The sequence below is a fragment of the Salvelinus alpinus genome, chromosome 10, assembly GCF_045679555.1.
Source record: "Salvelinus alpinus chromosome 10, SLU_Salpinus.1, whole genome shotgun sequence".
In the NCBI taxonomy this organism is placed as follows: domain Eukaryota; kingdom Metazoa; phylum Chordata; class Actinopteri; order Salmoniformes; family Salmonidae; genus Salvelinus; species Salvelinus alpinus.
This window is the reverse complement of record NC_092095.1, coordinates 61,690,402-61,710,754: the sequence shown is the minus strand read 5'-3', so window position 1 is coordinate 61,710,754 and position 20,353 is coordinate 61,690,402. Positions and strand designations below refer to the sequence as shown.

Here is a 20,353-nt window from a genome sequence, read left to right as displayed (position 1 = left end):
TATAAGTATAGTATGACCTCATATTTTTAAAGCACACTCATTGTTAGAACAAAGAACATAATGATCTCACGTTTCAAGCTCCTATGTATTACTGGCAGTTTTATGATTACCCAAAATAACAAAGACCAAATCTGATGTAGCTTTTTGGCTCTGTGACTGCCGGTAAAGTTTTGGCTCGGTTCCGTTTGGCACCGCCGCACCGTAGAAGTGTCCAAACTTGAGCATCTTATTATAAATTGTGGGTATAACTGTTTGTAGACAACGTGCATTAACTTGACTACGGTAACTCTGCTCTAGGCTCAATGGCAGACCTTTATATCAAACCTAAAAGTCTTCCTCTATACATCTTCCTTCACACTGGGAGGGGCCAGATGGCCTAGGTTGGGCTAGGCTAGTTTGGCCACTCTACAATTCTCTCTCACATCTCTCCAAGATTTCCCACTGTAGAGACCCCAAGAGCTCAGACAGATCCAAACCATCTGTTGTGTCTTGTCGCTGAGGTGAGAACACTCTCGGCCCAGATGACGACAGCATCAACATGGGCCGTGTGAGTCGTGAGTGCAAGGGAAGCTCTCATTTAATAAATCAACACTAAGTCTATGTCAGCCAGTCCCTGACATGGGTAGTAGTGACGTCCACCATGTCTTGTTTATCAGGCCTACAGGCCTCATGCTGAGGAAAGCTTGATGAATTCAATGAGGGAGAGATAATGGCCGTGGTGATGGGGGTGTTTCAGACACTCAATGAGAGCTGAGCTGCCTGGACAGGAAGCAGCTAGACAATAGAGTGAACTCTCTCCAACTAACCAGGATCCCAAACCACAGCCCTCCTCCCATCCCTCCTATCCTCCCATCCCTCCTATCCCTCCTCCTCCCATCCTCCCATCTCTCCTTCCTCTCATCCCTTATGGAAGCTCCAAGACGGGGGATGATGTCATTCTCAGTCAGACACAATGAGCCACAATCTCAACCTAAACACACACACATACACACACACACACACACACCACAGAAGAAATCTGTCATCTGCCGTCTAGAGTCTCTGCTAAGTAAATTCCAGTGAGTGTCACGCCTAAAGCCCCAATCACCATCATTTACATTCCTGGTCAACACACAGACTCACATCTTTATCTGTTGTCTAGGCTAGTGGGTTCAACCCAGAGCTCCAGCTAGCAGTTGGTTGGCTTGCTGTAACGGAAACCCTGACTAGCCAGCTGAATGATAAGGCAGGGAGGATTAGGGAGTGGACAACTCCTGTAATAAAGCATGTGAAGTGATGCTGTAGCGATCCCTTGGTTGTCATTGATGTGCCTTAATGTGCCATCAGAGGCCTATTCATGTGAACAGCCCACAATCTGACCCCACCTTGTCGGGGTCATAACAGATGTACAGTAGAATAGGGTCGTCTTCTTGAGACCTGGCTCTCTCTTGTTGTCTGGTTAAAGTAAAGTCTTGTTCTAATGCTGGTTACTTCTTCTGTAGAACAAGTCACGTTTAAATCTAATTATAGAACTGTTTCCAGAGAAGAGACAGAAAAGTGTCCCCATGGTCCAGGGTTGTTTTGAAATAGCTACGCGATGAAGTTGTGTCACGGGGGGCATATTTACTTCCTAATAGGGGACATAGCCTGTGGATTCTTCCACCGTTGCATCGCAAAATAATGAAACCATGGATTAGGAAACCATTTCCGCTGTATATAATCACTGAACACTGTTTATAGATGATGCATGCAGAGGGAAATGACGGATATATCTTTATTTAAGAACAACTTTAGTGCCAGGCTACAGCTGCAGCCCCCGGTCGCTTGCGTTTAACAAGTGTTGCTTATGTTAGCTGTAATCTAACGCAGCGCCGGTGTTTTTCGACTTTGAAGTGCAGGTATGTTAATTGCACTAATCCTAGCCCTGTATTGTTTCAAGCTGGGACCTTGCTGGAAGGAACACTAGACACTTAGAACAGTAGGGGTGGAAGGGAGTGGCTGTACAAGTTAAATAGCAGCTTCCCCTCCTTAGCACCTTTTCCCAAACTGTAAATAACAAAGGCAACCAGTGATTTAACGCTTAGCAACAGCATATTTGAGGTTTACTGAATTATCGTTCTACCTACAGTAGCTAGGCCTAGCATATCAGTCCTGGGTTCATGTTCATGGGGATAGGACAGACAGGGAAAGACATTGAGGTTCATGAGCAGGTCATCGCCATATATCAGACATATATAAGTTTACATCTGCGTATAAAAGATGACTGGAATACAAGTCTTTGGAGTGATACATGACTACTATTAAATAATGCAGGTTGATACACAACATATACGTTTATGATCAGAGCCTTTATACCATGTGCATGGTAGCAGGTGCTGGTCCAGAGTCAGATCTACAGTGCCTTCGGAAAGTACACACACTCCTTGACTCATTCCACATTTTGTTGTGTTACAGCCTGTATTTAAAATGGATTACATTTAGGTTTTTTGGTCATTTGCATACACACAATACAATTTTTTTTTAAACAAATGAATTAAACATGAAAAGCTGAAATGTCTTGAGTCAATAAGTACACTCTGTGTACTATAATAGTGTTTAACATGATTTTTGAACGACTACTACGACTACTACATCTCTGTACTCCACACATACAATTATCTGTAAGGTCCCTTAGTGAAGGGATAAAGGCACCTATTGGTAGATGGGTAAAAAAACAAAACAGACATTGAATATCCCTTTGAGCATGGTGAAGTTATTAATTACACTTTGGATGGTGTATCAATGCACTCAGTCACTACAAAGATACATGTGACCTTCCTAACTCAGTTCACAGAGAAGTAGGAAACCGCTCAGGGATTCTACCATGAGGCCAATGTTGACTTTAAAACAGTTACAGTTTAATGGCTGTGATAGGAGAAAACTGAGGATGGATCAACAACATTGCAGTTTCTCCACAATACTAACCTAAATGACAGAGTGAAAAGAAGGAAGCCTGTACAAAATAAGAAGGCAACAAGGCACTAAAGTAAAACTGCAAATATTTTGGCAAAGAAATTAACTTTATGTCCTGAATACAAAGCCTTATGTTTGGGGCAAATCCAGCACAACACATCACTGAGTACCACTCTTCATATTTCAAGCATGGTGGTGGCTGCATCATGTTATGGGTATGCTTGTCATCGGCAAGGACTAAGGTGTTTTTTTAGGATAAAAAGAAACAGAATTGAGCTAAGCAAAGGCAAAATCCTAGAGGAAAACCTTGTTTAGTCTGCTTTCCATCAGACACTGACAGACAAATTCACCTTTAAGCAGGACAATAACCTAAAACAAACGACCAAATATACATTGGAGTTGCTTACGAAGACGACATTGAATGTTCCTGAGTGGCCTAGTTTTGACTTAAATCAACTTGAAAATCTATGGCAAGACTTACAATTGGCTGTCTAGCAATGATCAACAACCAACTTGACAGAGCTTGAAGAATAAAAAAAATTATAATGTGCAAATATTGTGCAATCCAGGTGTGCAAAACTCTTAGAGACTTACCCAGAAAGACTCATGGCTGTAATTGCTGCCAAAGATGATTCTAACATGCATTGAGTACTTACAGTACTATTCAAACGTTTGGACACGCCTACTCATTCAAGGGTTTTTCTTTATTTTTACTATTTTTTTACTATATTTTTTTACTATACTAGTGAAGACATCAAAACTATGAAATAACACATGGAATTATATAGTAACCAAAAAGTGTTAAACAAATAAAAAAATATTTTAGATTCTTCCATCCTTTGCCTTGATGACAGCTTTGCACACTCTTGGCATTCTCTCAACCAGCTTAATGCTTTTCCAACAGTCTTGAAGGACTTCCCGCATATGCTGAGCACTTGTTGGCTGCTTTTCCTTCACTCTGCGGTCCAACTCATCCCAAACCATCTCAATTGGGTTGAGGTCGGGTGATTGTGGAGGCCAGGTCATCTGATGTAGCACTCCATCACTGTACTTCTTGGTCAAATAGCCCTTACACAGCCTGGGGGTGTGTTGGATCATTGTCCTGTTGAAAAACAAATGATAGTCCCACTAAGCGCAAACCAGATGGGATGTCGTATCGCTGCAGAATGCTGTGGTAGCCATGCTGGTTAAGTGTGCCTTGAATTCTAAATAAATCCCAGTGTCACCAGCAAAGCACCCGCACAAAATCACACCTCCTCCTCCATGCTCCATGCCTCTATGTTTTTTCCGCCATTTATTTTTCACATCGTGAATTTGGCAAAAAATGTAAATGAATTGTGTGTTCAGTGTAGGCTTACCTTGGCATGACGTTTTGATAGCCGTGTAATTCTCTCTCAGACAAGGTGTTTTATCAATATATTAGCCTCAATTTACTTAAAACAATTCATAATGCTAATTATTGATCAAAGTTACCTTGTCCGAGGTAGATTTGCGCGGCTATCAAAACGTCACTCCAGTGTAAGTCTACATGAAACACAGACCTTATTTGAAGTAGTTCTAAAATCCCAGATGGAAAAATCAATGGTGAAAAAACGATTGGAACCATTTCTGTATTTTATGACTTATACTGTGGTACTCAATACTATATATTATCTAACGCTGATACACTTCTATCAGGTTGCCTGTTTCTGAGACAGTAGAACTAAAGCAGCCCTCAGGATGGCCAGACTCCACAGACAGCCAGCTTATTGTGTAACAAGGTCAAAGGATCCCAGACTCACTCAGAGAGAGAGCGAGCGAGCGAGAGAGAGAGAGAGAGAACATAGTCGCCATATGGATTTGATTAAGGGACTAGTGATGTCATATGTGTCAGGTACTCAGGCCCCAGGCATGGATTGAGTATTACGCAAACATGTGTCTCAGTCTGCATACTCCCACAGCACTAACAGTCTGCATACTTCCACAGCACTAACAGTCTGCATACTCCCACAGCACTAACAGTCTGCATACTCCTACAGCACTAACAGTCTGCATACTCCCACAGCAGTAACAGTCTGCATACTCCTACTGCACTCACAGGAGGGAGAGAGTCCATTTGTCATCTCGGGGCACGGTTTGATTCCCAAATGGTGGGTCATGGTGGTTCTTCCTATATGGTATAGAACTTGTGGCTTGAAACATTGGTTTTATTCACTTCACATGTAGCTCTAAGATTGTGTGTTCATGGGAAATGTTCTCTGAAACCACACATTTTCACCTCAATCTAGCTGATGCATAATACTCTACATTCCATTTCGGAGTATCAGAGGAAGACTCATGTACCAAGACATTACATAAAACAGGGATTCGTTTTTCCACTATTTCTAATTTGGCAGATGCTTCACATAGAGAACATGTTTGTGTGGCCAACTTTCATGTTCAATGAAGAACATCTGGGATCGGGAGCACTCTGTCTAGGATGTGTTGGAAATGTACAGATTCAGAAATAGACAAACCCTAATTGGGCTTTCTAAATGAAGGAATGTGTTTACGTCAAGAACAAACAAATTGTTACAAAAATTCTAGAAAGATCATGACAGAGTCAAATGTAATCAGTATTTGGTTCTTCGGTCCGTTGTATAATCGGTTATCACCACAAAATGTTCTCAAGAAACTTGATTGCACCGTGTCAAATGACGTATTTGTTTCATTGTGGGTGCTGCCATTTTCAAACCACTAACAAGGAGGGAGGGGGTTGTTTGACTCCTTGCTCTCTGGCCTTCCATGGACATCTCTATTCTACATTGTCTTGGCAGTATTTCCTCATTTTCTACAGCTTGGCAACCAACCATTGTGAAGCTGTGACATCTGATTTAGAGGATTTTGGGACAGGAAATGTCCCAGTATTTCCTTGATTCCTCCTAACGAGGATGATTGATGTCATGTTACGTCCGTGCTGATGCTGTGAACTCCATTGTTTCAGCGAACAGCTGATGTTCTGTCCGACGACAATAGGGACATTGAACCGATACGGGAGGACAATTTACTCAATGATCTCTATTAGCAGGCTATATCCAGTATTTTGGCCCGCTGAACTTAATGCAGTTGGGTACTAGCTTAGTTTGAGTGTAGTTCGCTGCCAGCTATTTAGCGTGAATCTATAATTTTGCTTGTGTGTGGAGAGAGAAGTCTTGGTATCAAGGGAAAGATAGGCACACTGTAGAATAGACTGAGCAATGAGCCGTCTGTGATAATACAGAGGGCTGTAAATGTGAATTGTGAGATGTACTGTAAATGCGAGGATCGTTTCTAGATGAACGGTCATGTTGAAATCCCGGCAATAAAAGTCCAGACAGCAGTCGATTAGCAGTCCCTAATAACAGACTTACAGACAATCCAACATTATGGATTAGTAGTGTCATGTACTGTTGAGGTATGTTTGTGTTGTTGATTGTGTGAAGTGTTGCATGTAAATGTTTGGCGTGTTTCTAATTCGGTTGGGCTCTAATAGTGTATTACAAGAATAAATTCCAAACACACACAGATTTCCTTACTAAACACGGTTGTTGGTCAAGTTAATTTTGTCTTTTTTTCTTCAGTTGAATCAATGACTCTTACTGAGGAAAGCCAGAAGGAAATGTTGTAACCTAAATCGTTTGTCTCTCCTCACCCTCTGTCTCTGGAGTATAGACAGACCAGAGAGAACAGATATTTCACACGTTACAGACGTCACTCAACACTTTTCCTCTCTGTTCTTGTTTTAAGGCCCACACCACACCTAGGTGGACAAACACACACACACACGCTTAAGCCCACATGCAAAGAATCTCTCTCTCTCTCACACACACACTCACCGCTTTGAGAGGCAGGGAGGCTGTACAACACACACACACACACACACACACACACACACACACACTGGAGTACACACCCCTTTGAGAGTCAGGGAGGCTGTACAACACAAAGTTCCATATAAGGGCATGTTGATGATGTAATGCTCCATAGGCAGGGAGCATGCAGTGAGACATATCTTATTGTTTGGTCTCCCTACTGGAATGTCCACATCACAGACCGCTGTGTGAGAGCTGAGAGACAGAGAGAGTACGGCAACATAATGAGCTTCAATCACTGAGGCTGCCACCGGACAGACCTATGGAACAGGTAGGAGGCAAGGCAACTTTAACTCAACTTAGCTGCTCTGTTGGTTCGTTATGGAGCACTGTGACTGAGTGCAAGGGGGATAAGTACAGCTTTGATATTGACATTCAGTTGGGTTAGTGTAAAGAATTGATTTCTGACTCTGGGAAAGTTGTGTCTTTTGGGATACAATTATAGGCAATCTATTAGAAATAAATGTTTCATTCAACAAGTTCATGAAAAAATGCTGAAACAATTTTGACAAATTTCAGTCGGATATTTTGGAAACTGTGATTACAATTAAACAGATGCAGAGTATAGTAACTAAATATTGTAACAATTTGTGCACAATGTTAATTCCCTAATTGTGATTTTCAAATGTACCATTGAGGGAGGACATTGATAGAAGCTGATTCTGTGTGTGAGTTAAAGCTATGGGTGATTCAGTGGTTCACTTCCTATGTGTAGTTGAACGGGCCACTCAACACTCACACCACACTCTAATGTCTGTGAGAATCTGGGGGAAATGTGCATGGTGAAATAAAAAAGATAGTCATTGTTATTTGAACCTGCTCTCCTGTGAAAAATGAATCACTTCTGAGTGATACATTTATGAACCAACAAGTTAAGTTTGAATATAAACTCAGATATTACAATGAATTCAACAACCTGAAAAATATATATATTTTTGATGAGCTATTGATTGTGTAACATACAGCATAGCCAGCTAAACCCCTAAAATGTAACTATTAAAAATAAAATATTTAACTAGCACAGTCATTCAACTGAAGGCATACAAATATTGCCTATAATTTTATGAGCCCATACTGCTTACTGATTGCCCTCTGCTGGACGTATGCTGGCCAGCTTCCTATGCCTCTTTCATAAAGCACTCCGGGAATAATCCTAACAAACTGACTGCTTCTGTCTATTTACACTAAAAACAGGGTTCAGGATCAAACATGAACAGATCATTGTTTTATCATGTCTTTTGTAAATGATGTGTATACTCCCGTGTGAAAGAGGCCTAGAACCTTGGTCTCAATGAGACTCCCTGTTAATATCAATGTCAAATCAAATCTGGTGTTTTAAGGGAAAGGGCAGGAAATGGACCTGTGACAAGGGCATTGTCTTGGACATTGACTTCTAAAACATACACCCAGAATAGTGTCATGTCCTTTATCATCTCAGCAGCAGCACTGTTTACAGAGTCTGAGCCATAGTTTCCAGCTCTGAGGCCACTGGCCACAGCTGCTTATTTAAATGTGAGGAAAAGCCCTCTGTGGCATTCGCCATAATGGTGGGCATGGTGACATCCTGCTGCCGGCTGTGTGTGTGTGTTTTCCCCTCTGCATGCTGATGTTGCTCAGAAGAGGTCAGTAGGTGAATGGTTGGTTTTGGGTTAATAGCCATCTGCACCCACACCCATTTCTTAACTGCTTACCATGCAGAAGGCACCACTCTATTTTCCATGACATAGAAACTCCTTATGGGAATGTACCGTTTTAGACAGACTGACTCGATTTGGGAAATTGGCAGTGATAAAATAAATTGTTCAATCAAGTGTGGCCTTTACCGTAGCTTGTAATCAACATTCCGGTAAAATCCCAAAGTTAATCGCGCAATATAATTAATTAATCTAGAATGGGATTTGGTCGTTTTTCAATGATTAATAAACAAAGTCGCTGTTCTCTGCAGCTGACATCTTGTATAACCAAGTTTGATGGCAAAGCCATATAAGGATGAACTGGGTAAACTAGAACATCATTCATTGGCAACCGTTGAGAATTTCAAGTGGTAACCTTCATGCCCCTCTTATTCCCCTTTCAACCATATAGTCACAGTTGACTCACTGGCAGTTCAACTTCTGCTCTCCCAAGTTGTGTTATTCGATTGTCAAGTCCCACTAGTCGAGCAGAATTCGGAGTCCATGGGAAACAGATGATTGTCCCTTAGGAGGGACACAGTATTCTCATGTCAAGCGACTAGGATCCTAGGGAATACATGTAATTCCTCTCCAGAGACATCATACAGCCTACAACGTCTTGGCTGATCTCAAGCACCTGATTAATAATACATGGAAGTTTCCCTGAATGTATCTTCTGTTTCCATAATGTATTTTCACAATGTAACCCTCTGTGTTTAAAAATGGGGAAACCAGGATGACTTGTACTAACTAGCAGAGTCTAAAGTCCAGGACCGCGGCTCACATTCTATTCTGGTTTGATTACATCACTGGGAAAACGGAGCATAACTGGGTAGCGGAGATAACTGCTAGAGTAAACAAGGATACAAATAAAGCAGTCTAGCTCTAGCTACATTCTAGCTACATTTGCAGGCCTTTATATGGCTGCCACTCCTCTGCTCTGCCCTGACGTCTCAGCAATGTTAATAGAATATGATGATTTAGATGATTTTTCAAAATGATCGTTTCTGCCAGAAAGACATGTCTTCAGATATTGTAGAACTGACTATACCACACATTCCCATTGTGAACTTTCTCAGTGGGACACTAGAGGCCTTTACAAACTCCTCCCCATCTGATGCTGTCCTAATGTACATCAACTTCAAGCTGATCAGCTTTGATCATGATCTCTGGCACAGTGGAACATGTGGAATATCGTGGGATTAACATCATAGGACATAGGACAGCCCCAGCCCTACCATGGACCTGCCTTAGCCCCAGCAATACCATGGACCTGCCTTAGCCCCAGCCCTACCATGCACCTGTCTTAGCCCCAGCCCTACCATGGACCTGCCTTAGCCCCAGCCCTACCATGGACCTGCCTTAGCCCCAGCCCTACCATGGACCTGCCTTAGCCACAGCCCTACCATGGACCTGCCTTAGCCCCAGCCCTACCATCGACCTGCCTTAGCCCCAGCCCTACCATCGACCTGCCTTAGCCCCAGCCCTACCATGGACCTGCCTTAGCCCCAGCCCTACCATCGACCTGCCTTAGCACCAGTTCTACCATGGACCTGCCTTAGCCCCAGTTCTACCAGCTACCATGCTGACATCATGTTCCTCTACAGGAGACTAGGTGTAATTAGTGATCCCTGAGAGAGGCCCTCTGTTTATCCAGCCAGGCTGTAATTGCCTCTGGAAGCGGGGGGGATTCCTTTAAATATATAACCAGAGAGAGAGGGAGGCAGGGGGTAGTAGAGGAACCCCTTAATTAGGGGATTGTTCCATGCCAATGCGACATCTGTGCTAGCACGCTGGCAGCTGCACATTCAGCAGTCATAACATCCCCTCCGACGCTGTGGAGCGGAGGCACACTGGCCCGGTGCGATGCATGCCCTGCCAGCTACCGTGACCCCAGCTTCCCCCGTGATTCTGTTACATATGCTGTATATACAGTAGACTGTACATTTACACTGGGCATACACCTACACACATGCTCACAAGTACACACTATGAATTCAATATCACTCTAGACGTTAAAATAACTGCAATGTAAGCTTAGTTGTTTCTTTAAGCAGGGTAGGTGCTTCTAACAGGTATGAAAGAGGACTGTATTCACTGGGACATTTCAAAAACAGCAGTGTGGTTGAATACGGGTTTAGTCTACAGTTTGATGGGGACTGATGGGAGTATTCTTGTCAGATAGGGGTCAGGGTAAACATTCAGCATTCTAGAAAAGTCTAGCCACCACAGCCAAAGATCAGAGTGCATTTGGACAGAACATCCTCACACAGTACAAACACTGCATTTAGTCCATTCTCTATTATTTTTCTTCTTTCAACTAACAGTAGATAAGCAATACAGGACATCAGTAATCAGTAATGCAAATCCTAATAAGGGTAATCTAGATAGTCAATTTGTATAGGAATGACTATAAGAAGTACTATTGTGGACTTTTACTACGGCGTGTAGAGTTTCCAACCCATATGAGAGTTAACTGCTATCGGGGGACCTTAAAAGGAAAACACTGCAAGTGTATGTCAGGCTACCGACTTGGGAAAGTTAGCACAGTTATATTTATGATCTGTTAAAGTTTCCATGACATAAAATGTCAAACCCCTTCAGAAATCCATTCAGTATGGTCAGACAAATGTGACACCCATGAGTGTTTATGGTGGGTCTGCATTCCTACTAATAATAGGCCCGATGGCACTTTGGGAATAAGAATTAGACACATTTACCACTTCAGAAGCAAACAACGAATGACAATTTTCTACCAAGCTGATATACTGTATATTGTTTATGTTATATTATTGATGTTGTGTTATGTTGCTCCCTGTGTCATCCATCACATTCTCCACCCACTTTTTTTCTCTTCTTCTTGTGTTTTTCTTTCAGACTGAAGTTGCTCATTGACCAGGAAAAGGCCTATCAGGAAAGGAAAGAGGAGGAGAACAACAAGAAGGTCACCAGCCTAAAGGAAGAGCTGACCAAGCTGAAGTCGTTTGCGTTGATGGTCGTGGACGAGCAGCAGCGCCTCACAGAGCAATTGACCCAACAGACTGCTAAGGTCCAAGAACTGACCGCGAGCGCCTCCCACACCCAGGAAGAGCTGAGCTCTGCTAGTGCAAAGGTGCAAGAGGGGGAGGAGAAAGTTTTTCGCTTGGAGACAGAGCTAGGCGACCAAGCCAGTCGCTTTCACCAGGAACAGGAGACCATGACAGCCAAACTGACCAGCGAGGATGCCCAGAACCGGCAGCTCAAGCAGAAACTATCCACACTCAGCCGGCAGCTGGATGAACTGGAGGAGACCAACAAGACCCTCCGGAGGGCCGAGGACGAGCTCCAGGAGCTGAGGGACAAGATCAGCCGCGGGGAATGTGGCAACTCCAGCCTCATGGATGAGGTGGAGGAGTTACGGAAAAGGGTTCTGGAGATGGAGGGGAAGGACGAGGAGTTGGTCCGAATGGAGGACCAGTGCAGGGACCTCAACAAGAAGCTGGAGAAGGAAGCCAGCCAAAGCCGTAGCCTGAAGGCTGATGTGGACAAGCTGAACCACAGGATCATGGAGCTGGAGAAACTAGAGGATGCGTTCGGCAAGAGCAAACAGGAGTGCAACGCGCTAAAGTGCAATCTGGACAAAGAGAGGACAGTGTCAAAGGTTCTGTCCAGAGAGATGGACATCCTGAAAGCGAGGGTCAAAGAACTGGAGGTCGTGGAGGGTCAGCTGGAGAAGACAGAGCTTACACTAAAGGAAGACCTCACCAAGCTGAAGACGCTGACGGTCATGCTGGTGGATGAAAGGAAGACCATGGCTGAGAAACTGAAAGCGATGGAGGACAAGGTCCATAACAGCACTGGCAAACTACAAGCTGAGCAGGACAAAGTCACAACAGTAACAGAGAAGCTTATCGAGGAGAGCAAGAAAGCCCTAAGGTCGAATGCTGAGCTTGAGGAGAAAATGTGTGGCGCCACCAAGGACAGGGATGAACTCAAGGCCAAGCTCCAAGCCGAGGAGGAAAAGAGCAATGACCTGCAGTCCAAAGTTACCATGATGAAGAAGAGGTTGCAGTCACTGGAAGCTGCAGAGAGGGAATTCCTGAGGAACAAAGCCAAAGAGGAAAACATCAAGGCGCCCATCGCCAACCGCTCCCAACAAGAGGACTACAAAGTCAAAGACCTTACACAGGAAGTTGAGCGCCTGAGGCGAAAACTTAAAGATATGAAGGTTGTCGAAGACGACTTGTTGAAGACTGAGGATGAGTTTGAGTCAATGGAGAAGAGATACTCCAGGGAACAAGAGCGAGCAACGGCCTTGATGGAGGAGTTGGAAATATCCAGGAACGAGCTCTTAAAGTACCAACTGGCAGAGAAGCAAGAGTCCAACCAGGAGCACATCCTCTACAAGCGTCTGAAAGAGGAAGAGGCCAAGTCCAGTCATCTGACCCGAGAGGTGGCAGCCCTAAAAGAGAAGATCCATGAATATATGGGCACAGAGGAAAACATCTGTCGCATGAAAAACGACCACTCCACCTTGCAAAGAAAACTGACTCTGCAAGAGGTGAAAAATAAAGAACTGGCCAGAGAGATGGAGACCCTCAATCGGGAGCTGGAGCGATACCGTCGCTTCAGCAAAAGTCTCCGCCCAGGCATGAACGGCAGACGTTTCTCAGACTTACAGGTGTGCACCAAGGAGGTACAGACAGATCCAGCAGACCACCTTCGACCCAACTACAAGAGCATCGCCCCACTGGAGCGGGCCGTGGTGAACGGAAAACTGTACGAAGAGAGTGACTCTGAGGACGATCCAAACTACAACAATGAGCTGCCCCTCGCCCAATGTAACCCCTCCCTCTTCAACAATGTCAACAACCTCAACAACAACATCAGGAGAGTCCCCTTTCTCAAAACCAAAGAAAGCCACAACCCAGTCAATGGGAAAGTGCAGGTTCCCAGACAGAATGGGAACCATGTGCAGCAAGGAGACGTGTTTCTGACACACAGCCCCGGGCAACCACTGCACATCAAGGTAACCCCAGACCACGGGCATAACATGGCCATGCTAGAAATCACCAGCCCCACCGCAGAAAACACCCAGTCATACACAAGCACTGCAGTCATCCCCACAAGCGGAGGTCCACCCAAACAAAGAATCACCATAATTCAGAACGCATCCATCTCCCCGACTACCAGAAACAAAGGTCAAAGGTCCCCCTCGTCAGATGGTTCCCCCTGCACTCCTGATCGAGCCATATCTCCCTTCACCATGGCCACCTACTCTAGAGCGATGACCCCAGACTCCTCTGGGTCGGTCACTCCAGACAGGGCTATGTCACCCATCCAGATCGTGTCGGTCACAACAGGCACTCCTGACCGGTCCCTGTCCACGGAGCCAGTAGAGGTCATGGGAGGTCATGCAGTCTTCAGGGTGACACCAGAGAGGCAGAGCAGCTGGCAGGTTCAGAGGTCCAACAGCTCCGGCCCCAACGTCATCACCACAGAGGACAACAAAATCCACATTCACTTAGGGAGCCCCTTTATTCAGAGCTTAAACACTACACCCCAGCCTGTGAGCCCATGCTACTCACCTGGGCAGGAGCAGAGAACTCCTGTGTTATCCAATGGTACCCCTGTCAAAGGCAACAGCAAAATCACAAGTAGCATCACTATAAAGCCAACATCCACCCCAAACAAAAGGCCTTCACAAATTACAGTAAGTAATGCCTATGATTGACTGATTCCCCATCCCAAGAGACCTCACCCCATTAGTAAACCCTAGTTTGTCCACCACCCATTACCACCACCTATCCCAACCCAACCTCCTCAATCCCTAGTCATCCGATCTTGATCCATCCACCTCCATTTTTCTGTATGAAGAGAGGCCGACCTAACCACTTCTCTGTTTGTGTTTGGGGTTTGTTTGTTTGTTTGGTTCTGTTTGGAAAGATGTTTGCATGCATGAATTGTCATTCAAATACAAAACAAAACAATAACCCTTTGAAGGCACTTGTAGTAAGAAACTTTTACTGAACACCGGGGTAACTTTACTGTATATGCTATTTGGTAAATATACCATGTACTAAGACTATTCACTGATGGACCGTTTCAATTGTGTTTAAACTTCATATTACACAACTTGCATTTTGTTTAAGCTGATTTATTTTCTAAATATTAAAGTGTGCAAAAGTTATGTTTTAGTTTGTCATCCATGCTTGCATATTTCATTTACTCATTCAGAAGTGGTAAACCCTGCATGCGGAATGATGAAAATGAGGAATATATTTCAAGGTTAAAATATATATTTAAATGTTTTTTATTTATGCATGTTTTCTAACTTCTAGTTTTTATATTGTATTTGTTCACTGTGATCTAATTTTCACTGCTCAAGTGCTACCTTAACCATTTGAAATAGTATTCAATCAATACAACCTCTGATAGAAGTCCATTGTCCTTCAACCATCAAGACACACACATACAATGAATAGGACATTTTAGAGCCACTTAATTTATGTTTTTTACTAGCAGGACTCTCAGAAGAACTCTTGTGTGAACATCCAGAATTTATTAGAAAATGGAAAAAAAGGCCAGGGAATTCTGACATGTGTTTTCTTGGCTGAGTTAAATTCATAGGCTGGTGATGTCATAGTTTCTCCTTCTATCCCAAACACAAAAACCCAGTTACCAAGAGCAAAGACTAGCATGAGTGAATTTGAAGTTCCTCTTTAATGATACCATGGAAAGTACATGTGAGTCAGCTTGGACGAACAAGAGATGCTTTAACTATTGAGGGTCTTCTCCAAGTGGATGTTTCTTTGCTGCAACTCTCTGTATCAATTTGAATCAATATTCTTTACGTTCATCATAGTGTTGTATGATTCTTTTGCAAATACATACAGTTGTTTTAATGGCAAATGATCATGCAACCTACACAACAATGCAAATAGATTGCAGTATAGGAATGAAGAAAAACCACACTCATCACTCAAAGCACTGGCTTATCATGAAGAGACTTCTGAGTGACATTGGTAATATAAAGCTCACCTGAATGAAGCATAAATGTGTCAGATCCATTCACGCATGTGGAAATGCACACCCAATCCAAATACCCTCTGAGTCAGTATCACTATAAAGAGGTGTCTATATCAAGCTTTAAATCGATTCAGGCTGGGAGCATTGACGTTTGGAAACAGGATCCCAATCTCTCAATGCCCAAGAATAATTTGCAGGCTAAACAAGATGCTATTCATTCAAGGGATCAGAGCAGCTGTGTCCTTAAATATCCTCCATGTCATTATCTATCTGATCGTACTTATTCACATCTAGTGAGGTCATTGTTTGAGCCAGGCAGATCATATGTTCTGATGTAAAAATAACATCACAGTCCATATCGAATGAGAGCAAAGTGCAAGTAGTATGGATGATGGCTTCATAGTCTGACACACCCTTTCCTTTTTTATATCTCACTTGACGCATGACCTTTGGCATGTCAGCTAAATCTAAGGTCTATGTAAGCTATACAATCACACAGCACCATCATCCACTGTGCTGTTTTTCAATACAGAAAGTACAGTAGCCAATCAGAGGCGAGACTAATCTTCAGTGTACATCACAGGCTAACCTAATGTAGCAGGCGTAAAAAGACGCCTGAGCGGAGTTCCCACATCCGTTATTCAGGGGAAACAGAAGTTAGGTTGAAAATATTGTATCCCTGAAAACCGGATGTAAGCGGTTTCTGGCAGCCCTGCATAGGCTAATCCCAGGCTAGTTTAGGAGTTGATGGGATTCACGTGTAGTTTACAATAACGGTCATCATCACAATGGTATTCAAACACCTTGACCGATAGGCCCAATGAACAAGGAGAGGCAAATAAACGGACAGGGCAGGGCCCATTTCAAACAAAGGCCTCATATTGTGAATGAAAGAGCATCCTGAGACCCAGCAGTGTGCTGTGAAATAGTGTCTCGCACCACAATCCAAGCACCAAACAAATCCTGTGTTTTGTTGCCATGGAGACAACCGTGCATCTTTGCCAGAATTGCAGAACGCAGGCCGGCCTAGTGAACTGCAGGCTGGTCTGTCCGTGGCAGAGGAAGTGCTTACTCTAGTACTCCTGTTGCATGCCTCCAAAGGGAGGAGGCTTATAATTAAAGGTCATTCTGTGTAAAATCAACATGCCCCCCTGACATGACCCACACAGATTTTCTGGTCCATTAACCTCATTTTCAAAACACATTTCAAATTTATGTCCTGCATGGATTTAAGGACATGGTTCATTGCACGTTTCAGAATTAATTTTCTAAACCATAAAACCCTTATACACACTCACTTACAGTTGGTCTTTAACAGCATTTAACCACTCACTCCTTGGACTGGGTAGATTCACTCAATAGCTTTCGGCATGAAACTGGAGTGTCTCACAAGAGCTCTCTCTCAGAGAAAGAAAGAGTGATGAAATAAGCTGCAACGTTTAAACCTACAGTATAATAACCTATATTGCGCAACATGTCTGGGAGAATGCCTTAATGTGCATGATGAACCGCCTCCCCAATGACACCCTATTCCCTATATAGCACAATACTTTTGACCAGGGCCCATAGGAATAGGGTGCCATTTGGGCCGCATTCATCATCATCTATTCCCCTTCTTGTCTTTCTTTGCTCTAAGCGCTCTCATCATCATCTCTCTAGTCTCACATGCAGTTACATTAAAGCCAGAGGAGAAAGAGAGAGAGAGAGGTTTAAACTGAGCAGAGAGAGAGAGAGGTTTAAACTGAGCAGAGAGAGAGGAGGGTTTAAACTGAGCAGACAGAGGGATCAGAGAGGGGTTTAAACTGAGTAGAGAGAGTGGGGTTTAAACTGAGCAGAGAGAAAGAGAACGAGAGAGAGGTAGAGAGGGATTTAAACTGAGTAGAGAGAGAGAGAGAGTGGGGTTTAAACTGAGCAGAGAGAGAGTGGGGTTTAAACTGAGTAGAGAGAGAGAGAGAGGTTTAAACTGAGCAGAGAGAGAGAGAGGTTTAAACTGAGCAGAGAGAGAGAGGGTTTAAACTGAGCAGACAGAGGGATCAGAGAGGGGTTTAAACTGAGTAGAGAGAGTGGGGTTTAAACTGAGCAGAGAGAAAGAGAACGAGAGAGAGGTAGAGAGGGATTTAAACTGAGTAGAGAGAGAGAGTGGGGTTTAAACTGAGCAGAGAGAGAGTGGGGTTTAAACTGAGTAGAGAGAGAGAGAGAGGTTTAAACTGAGCAGAGAGAGAGAGGGGGGTCTAAACTGAGCAGAGATAAAGAGAGAGAGAGGGGGGGAGAGGGATTTAAACTGAGTAGAAAGAGAGAGTAGGGCTTAAACTGAGCCGAGAGAGTGGTATTTAAACTGAGCAGAGAGAGAGTGGGGTTTAAACTGAGCAGAGAGAGAGAGTGGCGTTTAAATTGAGCAGAGAGAGAGGTTTAAACTGAGCAGAGAGAGAGAGAGGTTTAAACTGAGCAGAGAGAGAGAGCGGGGGTTAAACTAAGCAGAGAGAGCGAGGAGTTTAAACTGGGCAATAACTGGGGTTTAAACTGAGCAAAGATAGGGAGGGGGGGTTTAGACTGAGCAGAGAGGGGTTTAGGCTGAGCAGAGAGCAGAGGGGGGTTTAAATTAAACGCAGAGCGATGACAAACATGAAGAGCTCCTACGGTGACATCACCTTCTGGCAGAGCTGAGACGGAGCGCTAGGAGCATTAGATGACAGTTTAAGCTGATTGTGCAGTAAACAATGCAGTGATGCAAACCCCATGGGAGACATTTCCTGTGACTGTTTTGGCAGTTGGTGCTAAAACACGATCCAATACCTGTCTCCAAACATTTTCCCTTCCCACTCTCTCTTATAAGCCTTCTTTGGGAGCAAAACAATTACTTGTGTGTGAATAGCTCTATAAACTCCAAAGACAGTTTCAGAAAGGGAATCGTGGATTTCTTTAGTTCCATTCTTTACAGCGGTCGGATGTGTTGAAAAAATGGTCAAAGCTTTACTTAAAGAGTAATGTTTTATTAGTCTACTTGTTATACTGCCCGCATACATGAGCCTGTACATGTCTTAATAAGCATGTAATGAATTATTTTGTGATGTGGTTTCTCAAAAATTGCTAGGTATTTGCTACTGTATGCCAAAAAACATGATTTGGCACCATCTTGTGGTCAGTTTGATAAACAACCTACAGTTATATATCGTAAGGATATTGATCCCTTTTTTCTCTCCATCTATTCTCAGATCCCCTTGGAAGCATTCCGACGCCCAGGCCCAACCAGGATCCCCAAACCTAAAGCCTACAGTACAAAAGGAACAAACAGTGTGGTCAATCCAGGGCAGAGCAATAAAGGACAGCCCCAGACAGCGCTCTCCTCAGAGAAGGCACTGCAGGGTACTCAGAGTGCAGCCAACAACCTAAATATGGTCAACGGCCCCACTAGAATATAACCTCACACCCTTGGATGTATCATCACATTATGATCTCAATTATAATGTATTCCTGTTGCTACAAAGACTTCTGCTTTTGTGTGCCTCGGTATTGATAATGAAAACACCAAAATAGGAAGATTAGTAGGCCTAAGTTAACTAGCATATGTGTTTCACAAAGAAAAATTCACTGATCTTTCTGTGTAAGCAGCAGGGGCGCAACTTTTACTGGGGATGGGGGGGACATGTCCCCAGTTTTATAATTGGAATGTGATACAAAACGATGCAACGGTGTACTTTAGGACCATGCGGACGCCTCGGAGTGGTTGGGTAGGAAAAATAAAATAAAAATATATATATTATGTCCCCCCACCTCTAAAACCAAAGTTGCACCCCTGGTGAGCAGTAATTGCAGTAATTGATCAATTATGATATATATATATACATATATATGTATATATATATAGGCTACTGTTATTGCTAATACCATTACAATATGAATGTGTATTATCCCCTTGAAACATGAACTGTATTTCTATTTTAATGTGGTAGACCTATCTAATTTACATCCACTACGTAATTAGTCTAATTCTATGAGTGGCAAAAAAAGGAATGTTATTAACAGTTTCAATAATGTACGTGTGTATTATTGGTATTTTATGTTGAATGCGACCTCCTCAGTGATGATCTCTAAAATGTAATGATCAGCCTATTATTTGGTTATCAATAAATATTGTTTTTATACCTACATATACATATACACATTTACATTTTATTTTAAATATAAGAAACCCAGCTTGCTCTGCCTGAAATATGGGACATTAAAAAAAAAATCCCAATCTGGTGGGAATATGAATTGTGCAAGCTAATAATAGTTTTTTTTAAATGGGTAATTCTCACAGTATTCCATCACAGAATTTCACCACTGTGTAAATGCAGGCCTACCTGTATATCAGAGGCTCTCGTCATGGTTCAACTCAAAATGACATCCTCCAATTGCAAAGCACACACCTGTTTCGACGATGACCAATCATGTTGATGGGTCAGTCAGGTGATCAGAAAACCACACCTCCGTGGTTCATTCTTGGCGGGAGATGCAGATTATCTGTGAAGTTTTCTTAGCAGTAGCCTCCAACCTGTTATATGAGGTACTCCAAATTCATGCCCGGGTGAGACAGATGGGTATCCAGATAGGTTTTGATTTGGTCCCAGCCCATGTGGTGGTGGAAGGGAATGAGGAAGTAGATGTGCTGGCTAAACAGGCCCTTAGGAGAGAGGAGGTGGATGTGGAGATGCCGATTAGCAAGGAAGAGGCTTAAGGGAGTAATAAGGACAGTCGTGGTGCAGAGATGGCAGGAGCAGTGGAACAGCAACACTAAGGGCAGGCATCTATTCCAAGTACAGAGGAAAGTTGGGGAGGGGAGGACAGCAGGAAGAGAGAAGGACATCTTTACAAGGCTATGGGTGGGACACT

General features: G+C 43.4%; 1 protein-coding gene across 3 annotated transcripts in view; it reads left to right on the top strand.

Moving 5' to 3' along the window:
* The window catches only part of LOC139532509 (filamin A-interacting protein 1-like), a 66,100-nt gene extending 46,471 nt beyond the window's left edge, over positions 1–19,629 (top strand). For 2 of the 3 annotated variants that reach the window (XM_071330203.1, XM_071330204.1), the window contains exons 5-6: positions 11,351–14,165; positions 18,694–19,629. In XM_071330203.1, the coding sequence (XP_071186304.1) occupies positions 11,351–14,165; positions 18,694–18,900 (3,022 nt within the window). In that variant the 3' untranslated portion in view covers positions 18,901–19,629. Of the gene's footprint in view, positions 1–6,912; positions 7,072–11,350; positions 14,166–18,693 lie in introns of those variants that run through there. The other variant, XM_071330205.1, reaches the window with a different exon arrangement.
* The last annotated feature ends 724 nt before the right edge of the window (positions 19,630–20,353 follow it).